Source organism: Penicillium macrosclerotiorum (assembly GCF_028827735.1).
Source record: "Penicillium macrosclerotiorum strain IBT 26536 chromosome Unknown utg000003l_segment0_segment0, whole genome shotgun sequence".
In the NCBI taxonomy this organism is placed as follows: domain Eukaryota; kingdom Fungi; phylum Ascomycota; class Eurotiomycetes; order Eurotiales; family Aspergillaceae; genus Penicillium; species Penicillium macrosclerotiorum.
In genome coordinates, this window is record NW_026643083.1 from 292,350 (window position 1) to 318,961 (window position 26,612).

At 49.9% G+C, this 26,612-nt stretch overlaps 10 protein-coding genes across 10 annotated transcripts; 4 read left to right on the forward strand and 6 right to left on the reverse strand.

The window, feature by feature from the left end:
* Positions 1 to 419: 419 nt before the first annotated feature.
* On the reverse strand, positions 420 to 2,219 carry N7462_002994 (uncharacterized protein; the record flags this gene model as incomplete). Its single annotated transcript, XM_057074720.1, has 5 exons — positions 420 to 1,036; positions 1,105 to 1,544; positions 1,606 to 1,759; positions 1,810 to 1,978; positions 2,040 to 2,219. The coding sequence occupies 5 exons, from the start codon at positions 2,217 to 2,219 to the stop codon at positions 420 to 422; spliced, it is 1,560 nt and encodes a 519-aa protein (XP_056934225.1).
* Positions 2,220 to 2,726: 507 nt separating this feature from the next.
* On the forward strand, positions 2,727 to 4,100 carry N7462_002995 (RraA family protein; the record flags this gene model as incomplete). Its single annotated transcript, XM_057074721.1, has 1 exon — positions 2,727 to 4,100. The coding sequence occupies one exon, from the start codon at positions 2,727 to 2,729 to the stop codon at positions 4,098 to 4,100; it is 1,374 nt and encodes a 457-aa protein (XP_056934226.1).
* Positions 4,101 to 4,344: 244 nt separating this feature from the next.
* N7462_002996 (Pyruvate/Phosphoenolpyruvate kinase-like domain-containing protein) lies at positions 4,345 to 5,304 on the reverse strand (the record flags this gene model as incomplete). The annotated part of the gene is made up of 4 exons (XM_057074722.1): positions 4,345 to 4,607; positions 4,658 to 4,892; positions 4,951 to 5,049; positions 5,170 to 5,304. Coding segments are annotated over 4 exons (732 nt in total), but the record flags the coding sequence as incomplete, so codon positions are not given.
* A 1,124-nt stretch (positions 5,305 to 6,428) lies between these two features.
* N7462_002997 (Zn(II)2Cys6 transcription factor) lies at positions 6,429 to 8,795 on the forward strand (the record flags this gene model as incomplete). The annotated part of the gene is made up of 2 exons (XM_057074723.1): positions 6,429 to 8,520; positions 8,596 to 8,795. The coding sequence occupies 2 exons, from the start codon at positions 6,429 to 6,431 to the stop codon at positions 8,793 to 8,795; spliced, it is 2,292 nt and encodes a 763-aa protein (XP_056934228.1).
* A 154-nt stretch (positions 8,796 to 8,949) lies between these two features.
* Positions 8,950 to 9,876, reverse strand: N7462_002998 (uncharacterized protein; the record flags this gene model as incomplete). Its single annotated transcript, XM_057074724.1, has 1 exon — positions 8,950 to 9,876. One exon carries the CDS (start codon positions 9,874 to 9,876, stop codon positions 8,950 to 8,952), a length of 927 nt encoding a protein of 308 aa, XP_056934229.1.
* Positions 9,877 to 12,514: 2,638 nt separating this feature from the next.
* Positions 12,515 to 12,806, reverse strand: N7462_002999 (uncharacterized protein; the record flags this gene model as incomplete). The annotated part of the gene is made up of 2 exons (XM_057074725.1): positions 12,515 to 12,605; positions 12,646 to 12,806. The coding sequence occupies 2 exons, from the start codon at positions 12,804 to 12,806 to the stop codon at positions 12,515 to 12,517; spliced, it is 252 nt and encodes an 83-aa protein (XP_056934230.1).
* A 1,231-nt stretch (positions 12,807 to 14,037) lies between these two features.
* Positions 14,038 to 14,790, forward strand: N7462_003000 (RelA/SpoT; the record flags this gene model as incomplete). Its single annotated transcript, XM_057074726.1, has 1 exon — positions 14,038 to 14,790. One exon carries the CDS (start codon positions 14,038 to 14,040, stop codon positions 14,788 to 14,790), a length of 753 nt encoding a protein of 250 aa, XP_056934231.1.
* Positions 14,791 to 15,776: 986 nt separating this feature from the next.
* N7462_003001 (uncharacterized protein) lies at positions 15,777 to 16,181 on the forward strand (the record flags this gene model as incomplete). The annotated part of the gene is made up of 2 exons (XM_057074727.1): positions 15,777 to 15,846; positions 15,901 to 16,181. 2 exons carry the CDS (start codon positions 15,777 to 15,779, stop codon positions 16,179 to 16,181), a joined length of 351 nt encoding a protein of 116 aa, XP_056934232.1.
* A 1,466-nt stretch (positions 16,182 to 17,647) lies between these two features.
* N7462_003002 (uncharacterized protein) lies at positions 17,648 to 22,723 on the reverse strand (the record flags this gene model as incomplete). Its single annotated transcript, XM_057074728.1, has 2 exons — positions 17,648 to 20,939; positions 21,012 to 22,723. 2 exons carry the CDS (start codon positions 22,721 to 22,723, stop codon positions 17,648 to 17,650), a joined length of 5,004 nt encoding a protein of 1,667 aa, XP_056934233.1.
* Positions 22,724 to 24,578: 1,855 nt separating this feature from the next.
* On the reverse strand, positions 24,579 to 25,609 carry N7462_003003 (uncharacterized protein; the record flags this gene model as incomplete). The annotated part of the gene is made up of 3 exons (XM_057074729.1): positions 24,579 to 24,766; positions 24,893 to 24,950; positions 25,025 to 25,609. 3 exons carry the CDS (start codon positions 25,607 to 25,609, stop codon positions 24,579 to 24,581), a joined length of 831 nt encoding a protein of 276 aa, XP_056934234.1.
* Positions 25,610 to 26,612: the final 1,003 nt, after the last annotated feature.

A 26,612-nucleotide genomic window follows, 5' to 3' on the forward strand; every position in this document is an offset into this window, starting at 1 on the left:
GAGAACCAGCACAATTAATTGCACATCCTCACTTCTGAAAGACCAAAAGGTACGTGACTGCTCGGTTGCAACCACAAATCACGTGATTGGGAATCAGGCCGGACATAATGCATGTCGAATATCAGATGCTGGCCAAGGTAATGGATGAAGTCCACAGTGAACACTGACAAAAAACCACTATGCCTTCCATAATAAAATAATTATATAGCTATGAACCCTTCTTTGAATGTTCTGCTTCAGCTGTCATCGCTTGCAAGCATTGCCGTCTCTCTTCGAAAATGATGGGTTCTCAGTCATTTTTATGGATCATCACCATAAGATTATTCTTACTCTTGGGTACTCAATGAATTTAATTAATAAGGAAAAAGAATACCAGTGGTAGTCGATGTCTTTCAAGTGCTCATGACTATCCTTTTCATTTAAAGCGTGTATTTGAAGAGTGGTGATTTGTCCCCCAGAGCCACCAATTCTTCATCGGTGTATTTCTCACGAACCTCCAAATCATTCATCATGCTCCTGCGTTTGTTGGCAGCTATGAAATAGAATTCGAGGATGATTGCCATGATAAGACCTGAAACACCAAAGGCCAATGACAACCCAAAGCCCGTGATATAGGTCGGGCTCTCACGATCAAGGTACATATAACTACCAACGATGCCCCCAGTATTACCAAGACAAATGTTAAGCGCACTGCCGATAGCGCGGCGGCTTGAAGGAGCCAAATTATTGACCGTCCAAGAGGCTGTCGCTGGATAGACTGGGTAGATTCCCATACAGGCAATTATGATCGCAAAATAACTGAGACCGAAGTGTGTTGCCAGCTCGCCTTTGATGCCAACTATGATCGCGTATCCAATGATGATCAATAGTAAGGGCGCTGCTATGAATGGCATACGCCAGAAGTATCGATCAGATATTTTGGAGAAAAGAACGGCAGATATGGCACCAGCAATATAAGGCGGAACTGTCATGAGCTGAGCGTTGGTACCCGAGAACCCCATTGCCTCTGTGAGTGTAGGAAGCGTAAATTTGGTTCCTTGGAGCAAACAACATCAGCAATGTTCGTCTTCCCCATGAAACAGGATAGAAGATAGTCAGACAAACCGTAATTGCAGGCACATTGGCAAAACATGATATAGGACAGCAAATAAATCTTCCAGTTCTGAATCATATCCCAAATATCTTTCCATGACGTCTTCTTCTGCTCGTCTCGGAACTGACCTCCTTCTTTGATGAAATGCTGGATTTCAAGGTAGCGAATTTCGTCCGGTTCAAGCCACTTAATAGACAATCGAGGGGAGTCTATAATCAGGAAAAAGCTCGATATTCCCAAAACGACAGTCGCTAAGCCCTCGATGATAAAGATCCAGCGCCAGCCTTCATAGCCACCTGCCCCATCCATTTTGCTGATTCCAGCCGCGACAAGACCGGAAAATGCCCCAGATAAGGCACTGGCGCAGAAGAACGCGGCAACGCGGGTGGCGAGATCTTTCGGCATGTACCAGAACGAGCACAAATATACCGAACCGGGGAAGAACCCAGCCCTGGCCTTATTATCAGAAACTGAGAGGTAATTGAGGAGTAGTGAGTGTGGGCTCGTCATACTCAAAGATTCCCAACAGAATTCGCATAACTAATAATCCCCCAAAATTCTGGACCACACCAGTCAAGGTCATGATAGTTCCCCAGCTGACAATTAAAGCACCCAAATAGAGAGATGGTCGAGCAAATTTTTTCAGCAGGATATTGCTTGGCACCTCTGATCATCGTTAACAACAAAAGGCATCATGCATATTGTGGGATACTCACCAAGGAGAACATAAGGTATGAAGAAAAGACTGAGTGCAATATTATACTGAATACCGCTCAAGTGCAAGCTCTCTGACAGGCCGAGAGTTTTTGCGTTGCCGATATTTGCTCGGTCCAAATGCGAGATCAAGTAGAGGATGCAAAGCATAGGTATCAGCCTAATGTCAACCTGTGGCATTGCCTTGATTAATTTTATTTCTTTTCAATTGAGAGAACCATTAAGGACGTACCTTGCGAAGTATTCTTTTCCTTCTTTCAGGGGGGAAATTGCGATAGAATTCTGCATCTTCAAAGCGGAGGCCAAGCACCGGGATACCGTCAATAGTGGTAATAATCGCGCAGTCTTCCACATTTTCGGAGCTGCAGCCCTTTTCATCGGCCAAGTCTTGCTTGAGTTGCTCTTCAGCCATGATAGTATGGAGGAGCTTGTGATTTCCGGGGGAAGTAAAAAGCACCTGTATGATCACATCGGCGATGCCGTGTGGCAGCTGCCGCTATTTATCTGCTCTAGTGACCCGAAAATCCTGAACAGCTACCAAGGCCGAGAAAATGAATGACATCTCTCACAGCTCATTGCAATATCAAGCTTCCCCGGGCCTTCAATGCGGGGGGTCCCCGTGGAGGCTCCGTCAAAACGCGGGGGCGGAAATTACACCCCGTCCACGGGGGTGTATTTACGGACAGTTGGGGCCCGCTGGGCCCGACAACGGACAGATGAATCCCGTAGAATCCCTGCCCATGCCAAACATCGGACGGCTATAATTATACATCACGGATTTGGATACGGCGTATACAGCCCATAAATAGGACTGCCTCTAGGAGTATGTAGTAACTCAAACAACAAGTCAATCAGTGAAACCCAACTTCTTTTACTTCCGTCACTGCCTGGCTTTTCTCTGGTCAGCAAAGTCGAAATCATGAGTGAATATAGCTTTTTGGACCGACTTGCGGCTCTCGACACCAATGCCGTGTCTGATGCCTTGGACTTCCTCCAACTGAAAGGAGCCACGTACGGTCTAAGACCTCTATGGGACTGCCCAAAGATTGTTGGACGCGCTAGCACGGTGCAAGTTGGACCTAAAACAGACAATGCCGCCACTGCCCATCCATTCACCCCCGTCATTGATGCGGTGACGACGGACGACCGCATTCTCGTGATTTCTGGGGGTCTGGAGGGCGTTTCATGTTGGGGCGATATCATTGCCAATGCCTCGAAGACGAAGGGTATCCGCGGCACCGTCATTGATGGTATGTGTCGGGATATTGACGGCAGCCGCGAGGTCAGCTACCCTCTCTACGGCCGGGATGTAACTATGATCAGTGGCCGTAGCCGATTGGTGCAAGTCAGCTCCGGAACGCCGGTGCGAATGCGTGGCGTCACTGTCTATCAAGATGACTATGTCATTGCTGATGCTTGTGGCACGGTCTTCGTCCCAGCAAAGCACATTGATATCGTCTTGAAACTAGCGGAACAAGTTAACCACCGTGAGACCCTAATGGTTCAAGACGTTCGCGCCGGCAAGCCTGTGTCTGAGGTGATGCATGACGAACGATTTGAAGCCATCCGAAAAGAGACATTATCAGTGGCAGCCGCGGCTGGTTCTGTATCCAACCAGAACCCCAAGAAAGCTAGTGCTGAGGATCAAGCACTGGTGTCGCTATTTGGCGGCTTGGACTCCCCTGCGGTCTCCGATGCGCTAGATAAACTTGGCATTGCTGGACAGGCGTTTGGAATTCAGCCGTTGTCCAATTATACAAAGGTTACTATCGGCCCGGCCTTTACTGTACGCTATATACCCGCTAGTGACCCACCGGGAAGCGTGGGTGATTTTATTGATGATGTCGCCATTGGGGATGTTGTGGTGATCGACAATGGGGGTCGCATGGATTGCACTGTTTGGGGTGACATCATGACCCAGTATGCCGGTATACGCGGCATCGGTGGTTCTGTTATCGACGGCGTATGCCGTGATGTGAACCTTGCAATTGAAGACGGCTACCCGCTATTTACTGCTGGTCGTTGGATGCGAACCGGCAAGGATCGGGTTCAAGTTGGGGGTGTTAACGAGCCGATTGGAATCGGGAAGGTCCATGTCAAGCCTCGGGATATCGTCGTTGCAGATGCCAACGGTGTCGTGATTGTTCCCCGAGATAGAGCCCATGAAGTAGCAGATATTGCACGAAAGATATCAGAGAGCGAAGACAAAATACGAGAGCTGACGATGAGTGGAGCTACGATCGCCGAGGCACGACAAAAGCTTGGCTATCACACTCTACAGCGAAAGGAATAACTACTGGTTCAATCAAGCTTTGCAATTACGAGGAAAAGATTTCGTTAGAGACAAAACCATAAGTAAGAAATAGATTCTTTGTCAGTCTCATCGGTCTTTTTAGGATGTTCTGATTTTGGAATAAGAAGATAGAATCTTGCTACGTAGACGGTTGCCTCTATCATATTCGTTTCATAATCTATTCAATTATATTATTTGTGTGGAAGTTTCCTTATGCACAAGTCTCTTCTTTAGCCGTAAAACGTTATGAGCGTGCTACCTGTAACTCGGCTGAATACCAGTTTTGAATCGCCCGAATATCATAACCCATTGCCACTGTATCAAAAACTTTCAGATCCCCTTTGCATGAAGAGCCATTGTTGGATAGCCGGCCTACCCATTTACCGTGCTTTCTGGCTGCTGCCACAATCTTCTCGATGGCTTGGACAAATTCAGGCTCAGTACCCTTTGCCGGAACGTAGCCTAGGATTGATAAGGCAAGATCATTCGGCCCGATGAAAATCATGTCTTGATGGGAATTAGCGAAGTATATGTGGATAATGTCATCTATCACTCACCAACACCAGGTACAGCGCAAATCGCATCGACATTGTCGACACCCGTTTTTGATTCAATTTGGATACAGGTAATTAGCGTTTCATTCGCTGTTTTCAGATACGTCGCGATATCAACACCGTGTGCTATAGCCGGAAATGCCGAGCCCTGGCCCCGACAGCCCTGGGGGGGAATTTCGAAGCAGAGACAACCTCCCTGGCTTCTTCGGCAGTATTGACCTGCGGAACGATAATCCCACTTTTGGCGGCCTTAGTACCGATAAAGATAAGAGGACAGTGTTTGCGACATCACTTACTGTGCCCCAGCATCCAAAGCTCTCTTGATTAAATCTCCATGGGTCATTCTGATACGAATCAGAGGTGAGACCCCCAAAGCTGCGATAGCGGCAGTCGAGCTATGCATCGCGTCATCGCTAATATGTCCATGCTCACAGTCGATGATGATGCCCTGGATACATACGATCATTAATTGGTTTGTTTGGTAAAATCATATGTGCTCGACAAGAAGAACTCACATCTAGACCGGTCTGCGCGACGACTTGGGCCGTGCGAAAGGATGGAAGACCCAAGAATGTCATTATAGGCTTCGTGCTAGCTCGAAGAGCATTGAGGAGGCGTAACTGCGGATTGGGGATCAAGACAGCCATGGCCTATGAATGCGTGGTTCTCCAATGAAATCTTTCTTTCTAACGAGCCCCGAAGATGGCCCTAATATTGTTGTTGTGAAGTAGTAGAGCGCTAATAATCCAACAGGAATGAAGAATATACGATAATTTCTATGTCAGGTGAGATCAAAACATCTGGCCGCAAGATAACAACGCGACGAGGCAAGCCCACGAACCCACTTCACGGCAATTGATGACGACCTTACGCGGACACAAATTTCCGCCGCCGAGTTTTATGGGCTGCCCTTAGGTTCTTGCCCGTGCCCAACATTATAGATGCTATAATGTTATAAGAGCCAGTCATAAGGTGCGAGACAAGGACAAAGCTGGGGATATCCTACTTCGCGTAACGAGAGGAATCCCTGGCCCCACAAACGGAGCCCTTGAACCCGGCGGAGTAGCGGAATCCGCCCAGAGTGCGTCAGCTCTCCGTTGTGGCTCCACTGTCATACAGCTTTGAGCCAGTGACCAAAGGATTCCCAACTATTGCCAATCCTCTTAAGATCATAATCTACTGCGGAGTCCATTATAATCCTGGACCAAATCCCCATCCTTTCCCCCTAACAAGGAAAACCGAGCACTGGCCAGTTTCTATCACACGTTGAAATTTATGATCGAGTGAGCAGCGACGAAAAATTCATTGACTGGAGAGGAATAGAGGATTCTGTAAAGAATATTTTCAAGTTTGTTCTTCTTTCAAGATACATACACCTGTTGATGTCATGTGTGGGCGTATGTATATAGACATGTATAGACAAAGTATTCATGGCGCACCCAGTGGTTAAATCTTTCTCCCTGGCAGGACCGGGGCAGAGCAGACAATGCGGGGGAGGCCCCAATGGCCCCCGTATCATTTTCTTCCCACATCTGAACGGGAACGTGAATCTATTCGTAATTAGGCACATTTCTTGCTGGTCTAGATTGCACATTTGTGTCCCTGCATGTACGGTTCCGAATACACATGCTTGTCCGGTCATTGCGCAACAAGACCGAGAGAACCCGCGGCCGACTTTGACCCCCATGCTGATTCACCGCAGTCGCTGAAACATTGAAACTCGACCTGGTCAACCTATCGCCCGCTAGAGGGGCTGACAGCTGCCGGACCTATCATGGTTCGAGCCTGCGAGTTCTGTCGCAGGCGAAAGATTCGATGCGACGCCACCAAACCTGCGTGCTCCGCATGTCGCAACAGCAATAGAGTGTGCGTTTATCATAACGGTCCGCAGAAGCAACGTCCTTCTGCAGCCCTGATCAACCTACTCAAGCATGAAAAGGCCGCACTAGAGGACACCCTGAGCCGTCTAAAGAACGCTGATGATGCGCAGAGGCGAGTTCTGCTCCAGTCTGTGATAGTGCAGAATGGCCAGGTATCACTGTCCGAACGCAGTACTCCGTCGACGATGTTATCTTCATCATCGCCGCCGCCGCCACATGAGCCATTCCGCACGACCGCCCATCAACGGGGCTGTCGGGAGGAACAGCAGCTCATGAGCCATCCAATGAGCCATCCTAGATATGCACAATCCGCTCCAAGGATCACAGAGGACGAGGCCAATGGTGCATACGTTGAAGATGACGACCACCGTGACGACGATCGAAATCCGACTCTAGAACGTGATCACGAACTTGTAATGTCCAGTCGTCAGAGGGAAGCCATTTGCTCCGCGGGTGAGGCTACACTGACCGAAAAAAGCCACGAGGCCAGCGATAGCATCTTCAGCTCGACTTCGGTGGTCCATGATAGCAGTCCAATAGGACCGGTTGATCCCAATGCCACAAGACGCGAGGAGCAAGAAGCTGCTACAGAGTTACTCCGCTACCAATTGATTGCCAATGCTGCAATGGAGAGACAGCGAGAACATAGGCTGCGTCGGTTAACATCTATACGGGGAATACCGGCAGAGTTGGCGCTTCATCTTCTCGATCTTCACTGGAGCCGACAGCATCATACTTTTCTGCTGACTTATCGACCTGCATTCATGCGAGAGCTGGAAAATGGAGGGCCCTACTGTTCTGACCTCTTGCTCTACGCTGTATTCGCGTGTGCGTCGAAATTCTCTGAGCGGCCTGAGGTGCGCAGCAACTCGACAGATCCTGAAACGGCGGGGAGAAGCTTTTTCACCCGTTGTGACGAGCTCTTATTGCGCGAGGGACACCTTATTCAGTCGAAAGTTCCCACGGTAATCGCGCTCGTCATGCTTGGGTCGACATTTATTGCCAGAGGGATGACATCAAAGGGCTGGCTGTATACAGGTTATGCCATACGCATGGTGTACGATCTGGGTCTGCACATCGACTCGCAAGAAGTGAATAAGCACAACGTCGAGGAGGTTGAGATCCGACGGCGTGTCTTTTGGGGTGCATTTGTTTGCGAGAAGCTGCAAAGCCTGTACCTAGGGCGACCTCCCACAATCAGACTTCAGGATGTTCATGTGTCGCAGGAATTTCTGGACACTTTCGAAGAGTTGGAGCCATGGGAACCCACTCATGACAGCACTACGGCCGAATCAGGGAGCTCTTCCATCTCTTCCTTAGCGCCATCGACCCATTCGGTGACAGTTTTCCAGCAGCTTTGCCGTCTGGCCCAAATCATGACAAGGATCATTGATAGGATATATTTTACCGGAGCTACAGCTTCGAAGACCCTGCATGAAGTCCGCCCTCTCGATGATGTCCTGGCAGCCTGGTACCGTGACTTACCCGCTCACCTATCATACGAGCCGTGGTCGGAAGGGCCCGACAATCGACATGTTGCAGTCTCTCCCAATCGTATCATTCTTCTTACAACCTATTACTCGCTCATTGTTCTGCTGCATCGACCTTTTATCACCATGTCCAGCAAGGGCACCAGCAACCATGGCAATACAGCTACTATAGGGACCTCGGCTTACTCCTGGAGGCGGTGTACAACAGCGTCTCAACATATCACCAGCCTCGTCTTAAGCTACCAATCTATCTACCCACTATACAAGTCCAGTTACCTATTGAGCTATGCCGTTTATGTAGCTTGTACGATCCATGTGCTCAACACAGCTTCTCTGTCCGCTGGCGGCGATAGCAAAGCATTCGCAGAATCATCTTCGTTACTCAGTGCAAGTTTAAGTTGCCTGGATGCATTATCGGTGCCCAACTTAGGGGCTGCAGATACCGCGCTTATTATCCGCAAGCTCATGGCTGCCAAGGGTGTCCAAGAATCATCAGGTAAGCTTATTGTGTATGGCAAATTTGATTGCTGTATATGGTGTAACCTGACACTGAAGATTTGCTTTCTTTTAGCGCCTGTAGAACTTCAGCCCCCGCCTCACCAGTTTACCGAGAATGGTTGGCAAATGTCCAACTTCTCGCCAATCTTTGAGGGTATCGGAACTATTCCAATGTTCCAAGATATTTATATACCAGGCGAGGACCTGTTGTTTGGCTTTATGAGCGAAAACGCGTCTCTTGCGGCATTTGATATGAACGAAACAATTTCATGAGGGATTATAATTGATTGCAAACGACCTTAAAAAAAGCGAAAGGAAACGGAACCGTAAACCGTCCGGTACAGTTATATGCCGAGCTTGAAAGTTGGATCTAGTGAGTCTACCTCTTCGAGGCCAATGAATGCAGGGGATGTTGTAGATCATTCGGCTACTGTAGCAAATCGGGTTCCTCTTTGACTACCTGGTCATAATATGGTTGGAAGGCGAGCCACATTTTATTTGAATTGCCACTCTTTCGGTGGGCGAATTCGGCCTGTTCGCTGGGGATATAGTTTTTCTCGAAGCCTGGGCAGACAGCGGCGTTTGCCAGCAGCTGCGCATGGCAGCATCGATCCAGTGCGATGAACAGGAAGGCAGCCTCGTCGACCGTACGGCCACAGGTGATCATGCCGTGATTCTGGAGGATCACACTGCGGCAGGTTGGCCCCAGCGCTTTCGCGATTCGGTCGCCCTCCTCGGCTGTGAGGACGGTGCCTCCGTAGCGAGGATACACGGCCAAGTCATTATAAAAGCGCAGGGCATCCTGGTACAACATCTCGATGGGGCGGCCGAAGCAACTGAAAGCCTTCCCGTAGACGCTATGCGCATGACATGCGGCGTTGAGATCCGGTCGTGCGCGGTGGATGGCGCTATGAATGGCAAATGCCGGGCCGTTGATGGCACTCTGGGCTCCTCCGGGAAGCACCTCGCCCTGCTCCCCAACGAGGACTAAGTCACTGACCCGGATTTGGGAGAAATGCGTCGACAGAGGATTGATCCAGAACGTGTCCGGGTTGCCAGGATCTCGCAGCGAGATATGGCCCGCAACGCCCTCGTCGAATCCCTGTCGGGCAAAGACCCGAAAGGCCGCCGTCAGGTGCTGTTTAAGGTACGTGCGTGTATCATCGAGATGCTCGAATTGGGGAGGACACCGCAACTGCACTTTACCGTCCTTGTCGCCTAAAAAATGCACGTCTTGACGCCATGAGGCAGATGAAGTCGGCTGGAATTTGGCCGGAATCCCGGTCTGCTCTGATTTCCAACTGACCTGCTCGCGCTGGTGTATGGATGTCGTGGTGAAGGTGGCTAATGACATAATGGGCATTCTCTTCGTAAAGAGCCTGTCACATCTGATCATCAAGGATCTCGCTTTTTCAAATACGTGCATTACGTATGGAGTACAATCCGTCTCTGACGGAAGCACAAGACGCGGTAAATAAATTAATAGGAGCCGCGGTGCTAGAGCGTCCTTCACTTTTTCCGATGGTGTTTGGCAGACAAAGACATACTTCGTGCGGAGTACAAAGGATGAGGAGTCCGAGCACACGCAATAAGACGGCCCGCGACTGTCCGTCTCCATCATGACGTTGTGAAGAGCCACTCCTACCAATGATACATAGTTTGGGGAAGCTCTGTGTTGACATCGGTGGATGTGGACATCCTTGAGTCCAGCGCATTTTTGCCAATTCAACCTAGTTCGGTAAGCCAGGATGAACTTTGCACCCCTCACTATCTATTTTCTTTTGGGAGGAGATCATTGATCTTTAGGCTCAAGGAGGGACCTCCTATGAATAGAAAAAATGTCGATTTGTGCGTGAATGAATGACCATAAGCCTTGACCGGTCTTGAAAATTCCCGATCATGCGTGAGCCAAGCATGGCCATGAGCAGGATCTCAGGTAACGACCACCACACTGATGTTTAAGAAGGATAAGTGCATGCCAAGCATGCAAAGCCGAAGTGAAAACGGGTGTGGCCAATTCTGATGACGTTATTGCAGTTCATGGCGTAAATGTATAAATGAATGATCATGAATCTTGACTTTGGAAACCGAGCAACACGATGCTCTAACTAAGAATAAAAAAAAATCAATAATAATCAACACATCTCGATGCTGTTTGTCGGGTCATGGGATGTCATGTGACGCCCTTGGGCCGTCAAACTTGACGCCTGACACTACATAGTGTCTTGAGCCTCTCTACGAGCACTCGTATTTACTCCGAGACTATGAGTGAAGCCACACTGGTTTATCAGGGAAGCAAGGCTACAGTGGACCTTCAACTTTCGTGTTAAGCTCAACCATCTTTTTACCAAGATGCTCGGTAGCGAGCCGCTTACACAGAATGACTACCAAGTAGGATGGGTTTGCGCTCTTGGATGAAGAGCACCCCCAACTAGATCAAGGCCTTGAGGATACAAACGCGTACACGCTTGGATGGGTGGGACACCATCATGTTGTCATCGGCTATCTACCCCTCGGCGACATGGGAGAAAGCCCTGCAACGGCAGTTGTCAAAGACATACTTCGAAGCTTCCCTGGAATTAAGATCGGCATCTTGGTAGGCGTAGGTGGCGGTGCACCAGGTCACCCTAGCGAGAACCCTGAAGAAGATATCAGGCTGGGGGATATTATCGTGAGCAAACCCGGCCCTGGCCATAGTAAGTAGACATCAAACCATGCGCAACTGCGAGATTAACCGCTCCTCTGCTAGGTGGGATTATCCAATATGACTATGAAAAAAAAGTTTCCGAGGGGAAATTCGTGGAAATTGGATATTTGAATCGCCCACCCAACGTGATTTTAACTGCACTTGCAAAACTCTTGTCTCGAAACGAACTGGAAGGCTCATTCGTGTCGAAACAGATGACTGAGATGAGGAATAAATACCCTAGGAAAAGCCAAGAGTGGCAATACCAAGGAATCGAGAATGACCAGTTATTCGTGGAAAGCTTTCAACATAGTGACATCCATTCTTCTTGCAAGAATCTCCGCTGTGCTGAAACTGAGGACCGGTTAGTACCTCGAAAACCAAGAATTGTTTTACCAACTAATACATTGAAATATTCCCAGTGCCGCAATCAAGCCCGCTACTATATGCAGTGAAAAATGATTACCAAGAGATTGTTCAGATCCTTCTCGATACCGGAAAGATTGATGCAAATACTGGGCTCCAAGCGGCGATCTCCAGCCGCCAAATTTCTACCATTCCCAAGCTCCTTGCTATGCCAGGTGTGGACCCTAACATGCAGTGCTGCGTTTCCGGGAATACATCCCTGATGATTGCAATCGAACAAAAAGACTTAGGGCTTCTTCATACTCTTCTGAGTAATCAGATGATTGATGTCGACATTCAAGATAACCGAGGCAGAACAGCGCTGATGTGCGCAGTGCATACGCGCAATACGGATCTTATTAAAGTTCTTATCGAGTATTACGGCGCAGATACTAGTACACGGGATGTTGGAGGTGATACCGCTTATAACAAAGCTCAATATTTAGTTGAGATCAATGACGGACTTCGGGTCTTGCTAGCTCTAAAAAGATCCCGACTTGGCTGATGAGAAAAAAGTCATTAGCAACCTTCACGAAGATGGGCCTGGATGTTCCGTAACATATAGCTTCCTAACATCAAGTCTTGATGAGTGTATGCTCCTAATGACGACCATTAGATCACCATACTCTTTTTTTATCTGCGTTACTGTGACGTTTTGGTGAAATAAGAAGGATCAATGCATTTACGAGATCCTCCGTTCCTGGCTTGACTAATTCTGTATTTATCAAAGCGGATAGAGAAAATAATCTGTAATATCTAATACTGGGACCTGTGATTTACTATATGATAGTAGTGAGTTACGCAATCAATGGTGTAAAAAATACAAGAGAAAAACAGGAGTACAATTAAACCAAGAGCCTGGAGAAGAATCCCCAGTAATATGAAGCACTTGTTAGAGAACTCAATGCGCGTTCACATTCCAATTCCGTTGAATAAGCGCCACCACGAGCCCAATCACAAAGCTGTACCACCAAAATTCCTCTCGTGTAAATCTCAAGGCTATGGTGAAATCCCAATAGCTAGGGTACCTACCTGCTGATTCCCAGTCTCTGGACTCCTTTGGCGAGGATAAAACTTTCAACATAGTGACGTTCATTCCTCTTCCAAGTCTCCGCTGCACTGAGTCTGAGAACCAAAAGGTATCTCACGTTGATACCCTTGATAGGCTGACCCCATTTGACTGCGGCTGCCATGCTGTAAGGTGAATATTCTGACCCTTTTCGGGCAGTCGGGTCTACAATGGAGCATATCCCTACTGCCGACTCGGTACCCAATCAATACCTTCTATTGAATATCCACTGCCCTCTGAGCAGATTTTTTCTATCTCTGACACCTAGTAGCCCCAGACCAGTAGGACAGGGTATCACAAGGGACCAGGGTATTGATGACCAGTCGCCAGGCCTCCCTCCTTAGGTCCGCTCAAAACTCGCTGGCTTCTTAGTTGCATATACAACACCATCTATGGGATATAAACTCATGCCCTGACTGGTGTCTCGTGGCGTGGTCTAGTAGGATAATGGGCTCGGGCCGTCGTGAATAAAAGTTTTGTCCTGCTAGTGGTCGGACACACCCATGCAACTCTCGGGGGGAGGGGGGTTCATTTCCCCGCTTCTTATGTATTCTATCTTTGTCAAGGGGACCGAAGTCCTCTTATATCCTGGATATCCCTACGTGACTCATTTCCATCGATGAAGGATGGATCACAATCAATATTTGGTCCTGGATGGAATAGGTAGTTAAAGCACTTAAAGTCATAAGTTTATATCAGATTGAGCAGCACAATGGATCCACAGTTCCTCGGTACTTAGAACCCGGTTGATCGTTCACATCATAAACCCAGTTAAAGACAAATGGTGCCGGTTTGGGCGCAGACAACGGTCCCGTGCAGCAATATCCGGCCAATCAGAGATGCCATGGTCTCCCAAATCAGCACTAAGCCTGCAACAATTTCTGTCGCGCATGAAGTCACTGTAAGATTGAGGCTACGAACCTCGGGCACCAAAGCATAGCATTGTCTCTGGCTGCATAAACGTCACCCGGGCAAACATACGAGAGTGCTTGATAGCGAATAGTCACCCTTCTTCCTTGACCGATTGATCTCAGACCCTTGCCATTCTTCCCACCATCAAGTTTTAACATCAAATCCAGCTCTGAATAGTTTCAATATTCTTACCGACTTTTTATGGGTAATGGGCGTCCTGGTGTCGGCACCCAAGGTACTGGTAATGACTTTGGCCTTCATCTTTGATGAAAAAAAAAATGGATATAAAAAGGCGTGAAACCCAAGAGTATTCACTGTTTTTTTTGGCATGAGAATCATCTATTACTTGAAACAATATCATCACTATCTGTGTATCTGAGTTTTAATTGTCTTATCATTATTATTGGACATTTCAACCCTTTCAATTAAGAAAGTATCCCAATATGTCTGCGCCCTCCAACCTTCCTGATCGAGAAGGAGATGATATGACTGAGTTCTCGAACGCCCATGAGGTCGTAGAGTATTTTCAAACCCTTCTTGGATCCTTTGAAAATCTCCGACTGACGTCAAAGGACTTGGAACTCGAGGCTGGTCCGTCTGCGGATGCATTGAAATGGTTCCTCGAATTGACTGGAAGGAACAATAGAGTTGCTTTCAGGCGTCTCGTGGAGGAGACCTTTAAGCCCCGGAAATATGAATCATTGAAAATGACATACTATGGTCCACCGCATTTCGAAGGGTTCACTTGTGGACTTTATCTTATCGATATGGAACTACTAGTCGACCGAAATGGGATTTTTGCTAGTTTTGACATGCCGATTTCAACCGTGGAGAAAATTGATATCATCCTGAGTACGATTTTTTGGATCGATGAACTTGATTCTTCGGAAAGATGGAAAATGGCGTTCGTCAGCTTTGATCAAGGCCGCCTTGAAGAGTACCTCAAATTACTCTGGGGAACTCATATGATCCGTTATTTCAACAACCCTCAGCTGGGTCTACCAAATGAATTGGATAAAACTGTCAATCAACTATGGGTGTGGCTTGATACGCATAACCAGCGGCCGATCAAACTAGTATTTTCCATGGCTCGTCACGGATTAATGTGGAATATTCAGAGAAAAGGGCAGATGCGTAGACTTCGGTTCATCATTGAGGATTTGGATGAAGCAAAGAATAACCTGAATAAACGTTAGCCAAAATAACACCAATCACAGGCTGCGCTTGTCTATTGTCGGACTTGATCCAGTATTGGGTCGTTTGTGTCTAGGTCAGTGATGAGGCAAGTTGGGGTTCGCTGAGTAGCCCTCATGTCCCACAAAGACCTACATGGCTTGCTGTCAGTCGTCGCTTGGGGTTTTATTCTTCATTCCATCAATTAACAATTTTTCTTGCTGCCTTCACTCCCATTGTTGAGAGATTCTTCCGTAGATTGTGTCAAAAGGGGTTGGCGTTTTTGTAGAGTGCCCCTTTTCGCGTCATACTCTGTTCCGATATGCCTCGTGCGCAGTAGAAAGCATCACAGCATCTGCGACAGGCTTTATGCTGCGGTTTGTTCAAATAAGTTAGTTCATAAGTCAGGGGCCTGTATCTTTAAGCAGATTGTGATTGGTGATCTAGAACTTGAGGGGCGCTTCCATGCTCTAAAAATGGAGCTTTTATGATGGGAAAATGGATAGGTCACACCCTATCGATATGGGATTAGGTAACCAGGAAATCACGCTTCGAAGATCAAAAAGGGGGTAGCCGTATCGCTCCAGGGCATGCTAGGACCCGAGGGACACCTGAGAGTCCAAAGTTAGGAGATTTTGGATCCGGAAAATCCAGCACTTGGTCTCACTTCATTGTGCCTTGTTCAGCTATCGTTCGGAAGCAATTTTGCATGGACTCAAGCGCTGGATATTGGCGGATCCGAAAAGCCATGCAAAAGTACCGTCGGGTCTTGTCTAATGCCGGCTCCTGGGAGCTGCTAGCGCTGCAAGATCTCCTGGGGCAAAAAATTCCTGGCACTTGAAGCAGAGCTGGGCAGCTAACAGTCCATGGTATCGACCGACACAATTGAGCAGTGAAATTCAGCTTCTCGACTTGATCAGAGCACTGTCAAGGACTTGACGACCAGCAAAGCAGGGCGGGTGCATACGGCTGAGCCCACCCAGTCGTCACAGGACAAACAAGAGCCACTATGTCACAGGAACAAGCGACTGCTTTCAAGAACCAGAGTATCGAGCCCGACACGATCAAAGTCTTCCAAAGTGCGACTTCAATCTCCCCTGTGGTTAAGAATGCTGTTAATTGATTCCTCATAGACGTCGATGAAATTCACAAGCGCTGGCTTTACCAAACTTCATCCTTTCTGGGAGAAATAAGTCAACCGACCGATGCCCAGATATTCACTTTGAACGTGTCCGAGGTGATCGAAAGACGAATTCGAAAGTGCAACTCAAATAAACGAACCAAGCTGGTCTTCATGTGCTTGCTCTGGTGTGGCACGAAAGATTTGTGGGAATTGGACATCATGGACATATGTGAAGGGTTTTTCGAGGACAAAGAAAGATGGGAGAGAGGTAACGTTTATCCCGAGTCATGACGGCCTGCAAGGGGGTCCCAATTATAGTGCCAATGTCTATGCAAGACATAGGCCAGCAATCATGATTGGTGTCAAGTTTGACGTTCTTTAGGAATTCCTGGTGCTCCTTATGAGGATTTTCTCAGGAGTCAGTATCTTTATCTGCCTCCCTGGGAGAGGCAAAGAGGCGGTACCTCGGGATGAAGAATTTCGCGATTCCAACTGCTGTTATTTCCGAGGAATCGTACTAGTAGTATGAAGGGAAAGGGGGGGAAAGAAAAACTGGAGACTTGCTGTTCATATGATGGAGGGTGGGAAAGGAATATCAATGGCTAGGGGCTCACTTGCATGCATACCAACATGTCCAGCTAGCCACCGTATTTTCTTTTCTTGTGAGCTGTCATGAAATCAAGCGGCTTGTAAGAGCACTTCTCGTCCCGAGGCCCAAGACACAATTGATGCTCATGGAGCGAGCCACCGCGTGTTCTTTCGTCTGCCAATTCGGGAATGACAACCTCAGTCCCATTTCCAAAGTCCATAGTCGCCTCCGAACTTGGGGATTTATGCTCTGATCAGGGGGCTCATCTCGTTACGTTGCATTCGTAATTAGCGAGAATGGCCTAGGACATCCTTCCGTATTGGTGAGGATTGCCGGCCCTTGTTCCTTTAGCTCGGGACTGGGGCCAATGTTGCGAATAGGGCGATAGCGGCAGGCTGCATCGATCCCCGCGAAGAGAACCGACTATCGTGGACCGGCCCACTACCGGATCACCGCCCAAGTCTGGCCCAACGTCTGACTGTGAATAACAATGGCCAAGGAGCAACCCAGCCACACCGGACCCTCCAAATAGGATTATAGATGGAGCTGCACCATGCAGCGTCACGGGTCTTCAATCTTGAGCCACAAGAGCCTTTCCACGCCAGAGTGAAAGTCACTCTTGACGGACTTGCGTCGAGCTCGTTCCTTATAGCGCGGGCAAACTTGAAGAAGCGACGATCTCGATCAGGTGAGGCACAGGGCATCTGATGCATGGGAATGTAGTGTAGTGATTGGGCGACTAAAGCTGTATGTCTATCGTCATCCTGGTCCATATACCATGTGATCACAAAATACCGGGCCTGAGGCTCACGTCCGATTCTTTTGAAGTGAAACGACCACTGAGGGCCTCATTGTATTGTTAGAAGAGATGTCATATGCATAAATCAAGACATTCTATCGTCATAGCGAGGAAGAGAAGAGGTAACTCCTGCATGTTCCCAAGGTCCATACGTGTACACATTCAACACCATTCAAAAGAGAGTATGTGGAAAGGAGAATGACAAAAAAACCTTATAATCCCAATGTCATATCAGATCCAGCCAGATGAGAGAGAAACACAGATGCATAGAGACAAAGCCAAGAAGAAGTGGATTCAGAGAACCCCCAAAAAAATGTGGAAAGAGAAAAGAAAAAAAAATCGCTCAAGGGGTATATTTCGCTGTGCATATCATAACCAGATATCGCCTTCTTCGCCATTCACCCATTGTGTCCATACCGCCTCGTAAGCGGTTTCAAGGTCGCGCACCCAGCGCGCTGTGTCGAATAGCTTGTTCTTGTGTCGCTGCAGAAACAGCATCTGCCGAATTTCCGCCAACCGACCGCTGGCACGGCCTTCGCCACCGGCCACATACTGCAAATCCATGCAGAGCCGGATCGCCTTGTTTTCATAGTCGTCATCCGATGAGGCGATCAGCTCTTCCCGGGCTCGCTGACCAGCCTCAGAGCCCGGGAGCGCGCTGCTCAGGATGCTACTCGCCATGCGGGAGCACATCTTATACTTGTAGCGCGGTAGGGTGAGCAGGGGCGTTCCACTCCACAGAACATCTGTAGCTGTCGTGTGTGCGTTGCACTCGGGGGTGTCCAGGAAGAGATCTAGGATTTTGGCTCGTGCAATGTGGGTATTCTTCGGGGCCACGTCCGTGAAGATGATTCGGGACGCCGTTTCTTCGCCCGCCCAGGCCTTGGCGATGTCGCGGAGGTTCTGCTCACCTGTTTCTGGGAATCGGAGTAACCAGAGAATGGCATTGGGGATGCGCGCCAAAATGCGTAACCATGTTCGGAATGTAGTGGGTTCAATCTGAGAAGAATCAGCTATATGGCCAGAGAGAGAGAAAAGAGAAAAGCAATTCACCTTGTACAGCTGATTGAAGTTCCCGAGAATAATGGTATCATCGCTGAGCTTGGGAAATAGCTCTTTCCGCATCCTCCAGCGGCGCACCTGCTCCTCGTCCCATGGAAGCTGTCGCTCACTTGCATCAGGCGCACTTTGTCGGTGGTCACAACAGAAGAAAGTATCACGAGTGAAGACAATCTTCTCCCCGTAGACCCAGTCTTCAAGCTCCTCCCCATTACTGTCTTCAAGAATCCGGTCCTCAATACGTGTAGTACGTCGACCAGGACTCAGGGTCTCAGGAGGGATCGAAAGTTCGTCAGCAAGGATGTAGTCACACCACTCTGCCCCCAGTGTACCGGCAAACCCCATAAACGACATATGAATCGGTGCAGGTCGGGCGGCGAAGACTTCGTTGCGTGCCCCGCGGGTGTACCCGTTTAAATTAATCAGAATGTGGATTCCATCGTCGACGATCTGCTGCACCAGTCGATCGACTGGCCATCCACTGGCATCATGGAACACAGGCGCTTCTTTTTCGATCTGTTGGCGGTGGACAGACTTGTCGCTGACTGTCGTAGCATAGCAGTACGCTTTTACTTTGTTTGGATTGTGCAGTCCAAAAACAGATTGCATCAGATGTGCCAGAGGGTGATTGTTGAAGTCCGAGGATACGTACCCAACTCGAAGGAAGGGATTTGGAGGGGATGGCGGTCGATAAACCGTACTCGGGAGCCAGGGGAGTCGAAGAGTCGAACATGAGATTCGCAGCCCATTACGCTGAGAAATTTGTCGGATCTGCTTTGCAGAGAGGGGACAGGTAAAGGTGTGGAAGGGTAGAACTGTCGGGGCATTCGGCGCCGTGAGAGCTGCTGGAAGTTGAGGCCGGCGATACTTCGAGACAGGATATTCCTTTCCGTACACGTAGCGATCTTGATACCACTGCCATGTGATTGATCGGATAGCACGTTCAACAAGTCGAACGATACGAGATCCCTCCCACTTCTGTCCAGCCCATGACTGAAGAATATTGGCCAAAGACGATCTCCGAGTCGAACTGAAGCGGCCCGAGTCTAGTACCGTGGCTAATTGAGCGACAAGCTGCTCAGCAGTGATTTGTGTCAACAGACCACGGCCCCAGTATTCGCCCTCTCGAAGCTGTCGGTTGACAATATCCACAACTCTCTTGATCCAGCCAACACCTGCCTCATTGCTGTGAGAGTCCCGCAGCATGCCCTTATCATCTACGTGCCAGCGGTCGCGGAAGCCACGGCCATTGACAATTCCTCCACGACCAACCCAGTTGCACACCGAATTGAGGGCATTAGCCAGGCCACACACAGCCTCGGCAAACTCCGGGTTTACTTTCACAGCGCGCTTGTAGTACAGGATCGCGTCGTTGACACGACCTGCATCCTTCACCGCATTGGCTAGGTTGGCCAGGGCGATGTCGAAATTGCCATCGCACTGGACAGCTTGCTCGTACATTTTGATTGCAGCCTGCAGTTGTCCAATATCCTTCAGTAAACTGCCCAGGTTGGTGTACAAGTGGGCATGCCTTGAGTCGAGATGTAAGCCGTAGTTGTAGTATGCCAAGGCAAGAGAGATGCCACTCCCGGGCACAACACCTGGAATTTCGGGATGCTGACTCTCCCCATTTGGACGAACTAATCCCCTGGCCGGTGAGTTGATTTGGATGCCAGCCAACAAGATGCCGACGTTGTTGGCAGTGGACGGACTTGGCTGAAGGGAGAGAGACAGGTAGTACAGGGCAAGGATATCCCGTACACCAGGCGTGGTCCTCGGAACACCGGACGACACAGTCGACATCCCATCTTGATAAATCTTGGCCAAAGAGAGCAAAGAATTGCTGGTTGTCGAAAGAGCGGCATTTCTGGAAATACCCTCCGCGACGTACTGCAAGCCAGGCGGCGTTCCGTTGGCTTGGAAGACAAGTTTCGATGTCTGTAGCGCTCTATCGGGGTAAAGAAGAACGCTCTCATTGAACTCGGGTTCAGACTGGTGGTAACCGTTGCTTGGCCCATGAGAAAAAGCTGCGAAGATCTGCTTAATGAGACTTTGAATGCCATGTCGCCGTCTCCCAGCGGCAATCAAGACCGCATCTTCAAAGGCAGCCGCAGCCCCAGCATTATCACCTAGGGCATAGAGCATGTTACCCTTAGCATGAACCAAGGCAAGCATTCTCCCGTTGTCAGAGCCTGGAATAGCATAGCCGCTGGTGGCAAATCCAGCAGGCGTGGTGGCATCAGGCGAGCCTAGATTGAGCCCCTGTGAACGGCCCATATCGTCATCGTAATCAAAAGACGCTTTGTCATACATGCCAATGTCCGACATGTTACTTTCAGCATCGCTCTCGGGTTCGCTGGCATGCTCATCTGTCTTAAAGCAGTCGCCATCCTGGGGATGACGAAGTGAATTTTGAACGAAACCGATGATATTTACGGCCTCTTTACCGCGGTGACTGGTGCAGAGTAAGCCGATCAAATGTTCAACAGCTTCGAAGAAGCTAGGTCTTAGCTTCACAGCACGCAGCCAATTTTGCGAAGCCTCGTCCCGCCGATCAAGTGCCAACAGCGTTGCCGCCAAATTCGAGATAGCTTCTACATGCCTGTTGCCATAATTCTTTTCAGTATATCGATCATTCTCAAGTTTTTTTGCGGGGCAGCATGGAAACACTCACGTTGAGTCGCGGGTAATGATTCTGGAATACCATCGCAACGCCTTATTGTAGTCACCCAATCCATATGCCAAACAGCCGCCCAGGAGCATTCCATCAATCCATTCCCAATTGCTCTCCATAACTAGATGGGACAGCATTTCAAGAGCAGATACGGCATTTGCAACCGGAGAGTTCTCATTCAACACGGATCTAGAGAAACGAGATGTTGAGGATGTTCCGGAGAATTGGCCAGGGTCACGAATCTGTGTATCAGACCTATGATGTTGGGCAAACTGATTTAACGATGGGCGCCGACTGTGGGCGCTTCCTGGTGGAAGGGAAGTTGAGTGAGATTCAGCCATCCTAGAGCTTGCCAAGAGACCAAGTTTCTGTCGTTGCAAGTCATATTGACTGGACGGATAGCTGTTGTGGCGAGGTAATTCAGGGGGGTTATTCTGGGTAAAGTCGAGACCTGGCTGGCGAGGGGGCTTGGGATAAATACTGGGCTTCAAGAAGCGTTGGTTCTGCTCACCAGCACCACCATTGGAAAGGCTGTTTCGACGAGCTTGGTGAATAGTGGCAAGTAGATCGACATAGACACCGTGCGCCCATGAAAGAATCTTTTCTTTAAATTCCACATTCACAGTGACTGTCGGTCCAGCAGCCTGGAAATTGTGTCCGGAGGAACGCCCAGTCCAGTCTATTGGTTCGGTATTGATAGGATTGATAGAGCCTGAAGAGTACCCGGAAATAGGTCGGTTGACACGGGCATGAAAAGGTAACTGATCCGAGTGGCGTGGGGGGAAGTGTGATTTAACAAGAGAGTCTTGAGTTGGTAAGCCAGGCGCAGATTGGCCCCATGCAAATGCTGGGTCTGGACGGGTGCCCAGTGGGACCTGAGCTTGGTTGAATGTCGGCTGGTTCGGATCAAAAAAAGGATGCGCCGACGGGCTAGGGGAACCGAAACGAGAATCCCGGAACGCCGCTGGGCGATATGGAATATACACGCCGTCCGGCCAATATGGACCAAAAGGGCCAGTTCCAGCTGATGCAGTCGGACCGACACATTGCTGAAGCGTTGCGGGCAAGACGGTGGGGATATAGGCACCGTTATGCAGCAGGAAACGCTGAGGGCCCTGAATAGGCAAACTTTGGTTGAGGACCGAGTCTACACCCGGAGGATAATTCACAGGGCGCACCCAGCTCGTGCCGTTCACATCTTGGACCACCTCTCCGGCGGCTAAAGGGTTGCTGCCGTCGTTCTTGAACACGGGCGGGAAGTTCATGTGTTTAGAGGTGGAGGGGTCCAAGGCCGGTTGTTGCCAATTGTCTGTCTGCAGACCCACCTGTGCAGACCGAAACTGGGCGGAGTCAAGAGGAGAGACCAGAATGTGTTTGGTGGCCGGTTGAATCGTCGTGTCGCCGAGGGTGCCATCGTAGCCAGCGGCCAGTGTTCCGTTCGGAGTCTTCCTCCGCAGCACATGTTCGTTGGGGCCATTTGCATTGGAGCTCGAACCAGCGGCGTCACGGGTGTCAAGGCGCTGAACGGGGTGTGGGAGTTGGAGGCGCGATCGAGAAATCGGATTGAAGAAGGTTTTGGAGGGTTCGTTCTGAGCGGGGAAATTGGGGTCATTCACGTCGTAGGAAGGCTGGTGGATCGCATCGTGGGCGGGATAATGATGCATATGATGATGAGGCTGAACCGAAGGGAAAGGCGCAACGGTCGGAAACATCTTCACCCCAGTCCTCGACCACCACGGGCCCGGCGCTGTGAGGTCGAGATCCGATCGGGCGAAGAAATGGAGAAGAGAGAGTGGAGGGGATGAAAAAGAATGAGTGGAATCAACACAAGGTCAGTCGAACTCGTGGACAATCAGCAAGCATCCTTCTTAAAACGTTTCCGACACCGCATTATGGGTACCAAGCCAGCTTGTGAAGGATGGTGGGCGAGGGGAGGGGGCGAGGCACAGAGCGCAGAGCAACACAACACGGCGCTTGACCACGGCCCTTTCACGATCTCGTCATCGAGTGTGTCGGTGTCCAAGGGGTGGGGGAGAAGAGTTGGTGGTCGTCGTCGGTGGCCAGCGAGCGAGACCGATAGTGCTGATAAGGCGATCAAGAGGCCAGGTGTAAGAATAAAAAAGAGAAGATTTTGATATTTCAGGGACGCAAGGGAGGAAGGGGAAAGTCCAGCTTGCGATCTGCTGGTGTCCGAGACGGGTGGGCCAATAAAATGCGGGCGATCTTGGCAAGAATTGTGCGAGGGTCACAGGAGTCGAAACAGACAAGGTCAAGAGGAAAGGGGTGGGGAAGATCACAAAAGCGACCTCGTTGGTTCCTTCAAGTGAAGATGGCGATCTCGAAGAGAAAGAGAGGTGAAGAAGGGAGGAAAACGGTTGTGGTGGGCAGAAGTGGAAGTTGAAGGTGACCGAGTCGAACCGGCACCGAGTCACTTCACCACTTCACCTCAGCACTTTGCGTCCACAGACGTTCCACCAGGGACGACCATTATTTCGATTACTCCAGTGGCCCCAAAGTCGCGTGGATTCCAGGGATCGCCTTTCATCACCCCTCCTCAAGCGGTTATCTCCATGTTAGCCGCCCCTTCGACTGTCCTGGTCTATACTTCGTACCCTGTACGGAGTCCCGTATCTACAGACTATACACGTCGACACCAACACAACCAACACCAACTCCGAATCCGCGCACAATTGAGTTGCCATCACAGGGGTTTTCCCTCTGGTTCGACGTCGAAAACGCCTGTTCTTTGGTTTCTCTCTTCCATCTCTTAGCCCTTTTTTGCTCTTTCTCTCCTGATCGCCTTCGATCTCTTTCTTCCTGACTCTGCTCCTCCCTCGTCCTGCTCCACCCTCGACCCACTTGATCCAACGGCTGAACCCTCCGCTGGGCTGGAGTCTCCATCCACCAGCCAACGTCAGTGGGCCATTGGTCCCGTCCGGCAAACTAGTCATGGATCGGTGACGCCCCGCTGTGATGATCGAGTCGAGCCCGTTCTCGTCCTGCTTGCGCTGGGTGGATCCCGCAATGATGACTATGGAGTTGGCTGAACCTTCCCACAGGATTTGTTCCCTCTCGTGCTGGGGTACTCTGTACTGTACGGAGTATATGGCAGGCTGTATCCATGACACAATAATCTCGGGGCTGGCCCCTCCCAGCGCCACCACAGGCAGACTGAGACCCCGGATTCTTCCTGTTGCCGCTGTTGTTGCTGCTGCTTTCGCTGCGCCCAGTTCGAACGGGAAGTTTTCGGGTCCGACCAAAAAGCAAAGAGGCATAAACGGGCTCAAAGACTGTCGCAGATCCCATGTCTTACTGGCGGGCACTCTGACTAGTGACCCTGCAAGCCACATCCACCAGCGACTCTCTCGGTTTCTCGTGTCCGGGTGACAGGCGCAGCAGCCCCCCTGTTTGCTCTCTGTGGCCGCCTCATCAACCTGCGATCTTTTCCTATCCGGGCCCAATTTCTGGGGTTGCTAGCCAGGATGCCCCGATCCCTCGCCTTGGACTCTTTTGAGAAGTGGGCGAGACAGACCAGAAGCAACGACACACCAGACCGCACAAATTTGTTCATTCGTATAGAACTTGGCTCTTCTGCAAGCGGAGACCGCTGGGGTCCTGCATTGCGTACATCCACATCTTGAGGTATATACAAATTCCATCTGAATCTGGCTGCAGATCCCTCGTTGCTGGCGTGGGCATCATCAGTTTGGCAGAGGAGCTCGAGAGTGATTTGTTGGGACTAGTGCACGGTCGTTCTGGGGAATTATCGAATCTTCCATACTGGCATTCACCCAAACTCATTTCTTCAAGATCCCGTACTCGGCGAAATGGCTGCCTCGACCCTCCCCTCCAGAAATTCTTTTTACTTCCCCAAAACATACCCATGTCACCGGCCGCAGCGATCGGCAAACTCACTCTCCCCACCGTCTCATCCTTGGCCTGCACAACGTCCAAATGGCATGCGGGTCGGGTAGTACAGGCGGCCGTCCTGGCAGGTACAAAGGAACAGGTACCGGTTTTTTGCTTGAAGATGGAGCAGTCCACCGCAAAAAATCCTCTGGGGCTCCTCGCCCCGCCCTCTGCGACTCTGCCCACTGCTCCTCTTCCCGTAATATCCAGTAGGCTGGGCCTCTCTTCTCATTTGCTGGTCGATATTCCCCGACCCCCATCGCGCGGCCGTGCACGGCCTGAGAATGGATTATGCACGTCCCGGCTCGCATGCCCCCACCAGCAGAGGGAGCCAGCGAGGCCCGCCTTATCAGGGGCGGCCAACCAGCAATGATCGTCGGGGTGGTGGAGTCGCCCTTGGTCCTCCTGGGGCCAGCGCCAGTCTTAGCTGCATGGACATCGGTTTCGGTGGTCTCGGTGTGCAAATTGCTGACGGTCTGCCCGCGACCGGGGCCGCAAAGGCAACCAGCATTATGACCATCTCCAGACAACACAGCCGACACGCACAGCCTGGGCTGGGGGTAGAGGGGAAGGAATCGGACGCTCCAATCAGTCGGCGGAGAGGGGCTTAGGGACACATTGCGCTCACAACTTCCCTTGACCGGGGAAAAGGTTGTCGGGCGGTCACTGATGTTACAGCAGACTTTCATTTGGATCTTTCAGGATTGTCTGTCGCTGATGGACAAGCTCATCGCAATATGGCGGGGCCCATCTGGGCCGGGATAGATACATGGCTTTGCATATCAAAGCTTCCTGTGGGAGATCATTGCTGAGGCTGATCGCAGGGGTTTGTTGGTTGGGTGGGTAATCACTCTACTTTACTATATATCTTTACCGCGAGCACGGTGATGTCAAGGCGGTTCGCTGGGTCCTCTATGGGTGTGGGGTTCCGAGTGCATGAGGTCACCCAGAGGAACTAAATATATATCGGAGACAGTTGAAGTATCCAGACCGCCAGGTCCGTAAGTCTCCAGATGATGCAGACATCCAATCACCAACAACTCGACAACATATGAACAAGGCCTCCAAACCCTGCAGCGTTAATCCTTAGTTAAGGCCCAACCAACTTTATAGCCAAAACTGCCCCCGTTCCTGTCCATTCCTGTCACATTCACCCAAGCCACTTCCTACGACACAGCCGGATACCTAAAATAAGACGTGTTGGGTGCGCATGGTAACGAATTCAACAAATCTACAAAATTATGGAAAAGAAAGGAAGGTTTCAAAATTTGGGGTTTTTTGCTATTGATGCATCAAAAAAAGAGGTATACACAACACAGCTCATATGAGTAGATTCCAAGTCCCAGAGGAACAAGGCTTACAATCTACAAACCAGAACAATGTCCTGGAGATCTAGGAATGTAGACCACAAAAGATGGACCACTGCAACCACAGCGACAGAGATTGAAAATCTCGCCACCAAGGCTACCGCGGTGAGTAATGGGTCGGGTTGTTCTCCCTTGCTTAAAATAAGCCTAAACCACATAGCAAAATTGTCCTAACCCCGCAGGGAGAGGACGGTAAGGGCCAGAGTGTTGCAAGGTTCCATGACGGAATGAGATATGGGCTGCACCGGGCAGAAATGCCTTACTGCTTCCTCGTCGCCAGGGGTAATTAACGAGAGGAGGCAGAGACAGATTGTTTTGGGGAGGG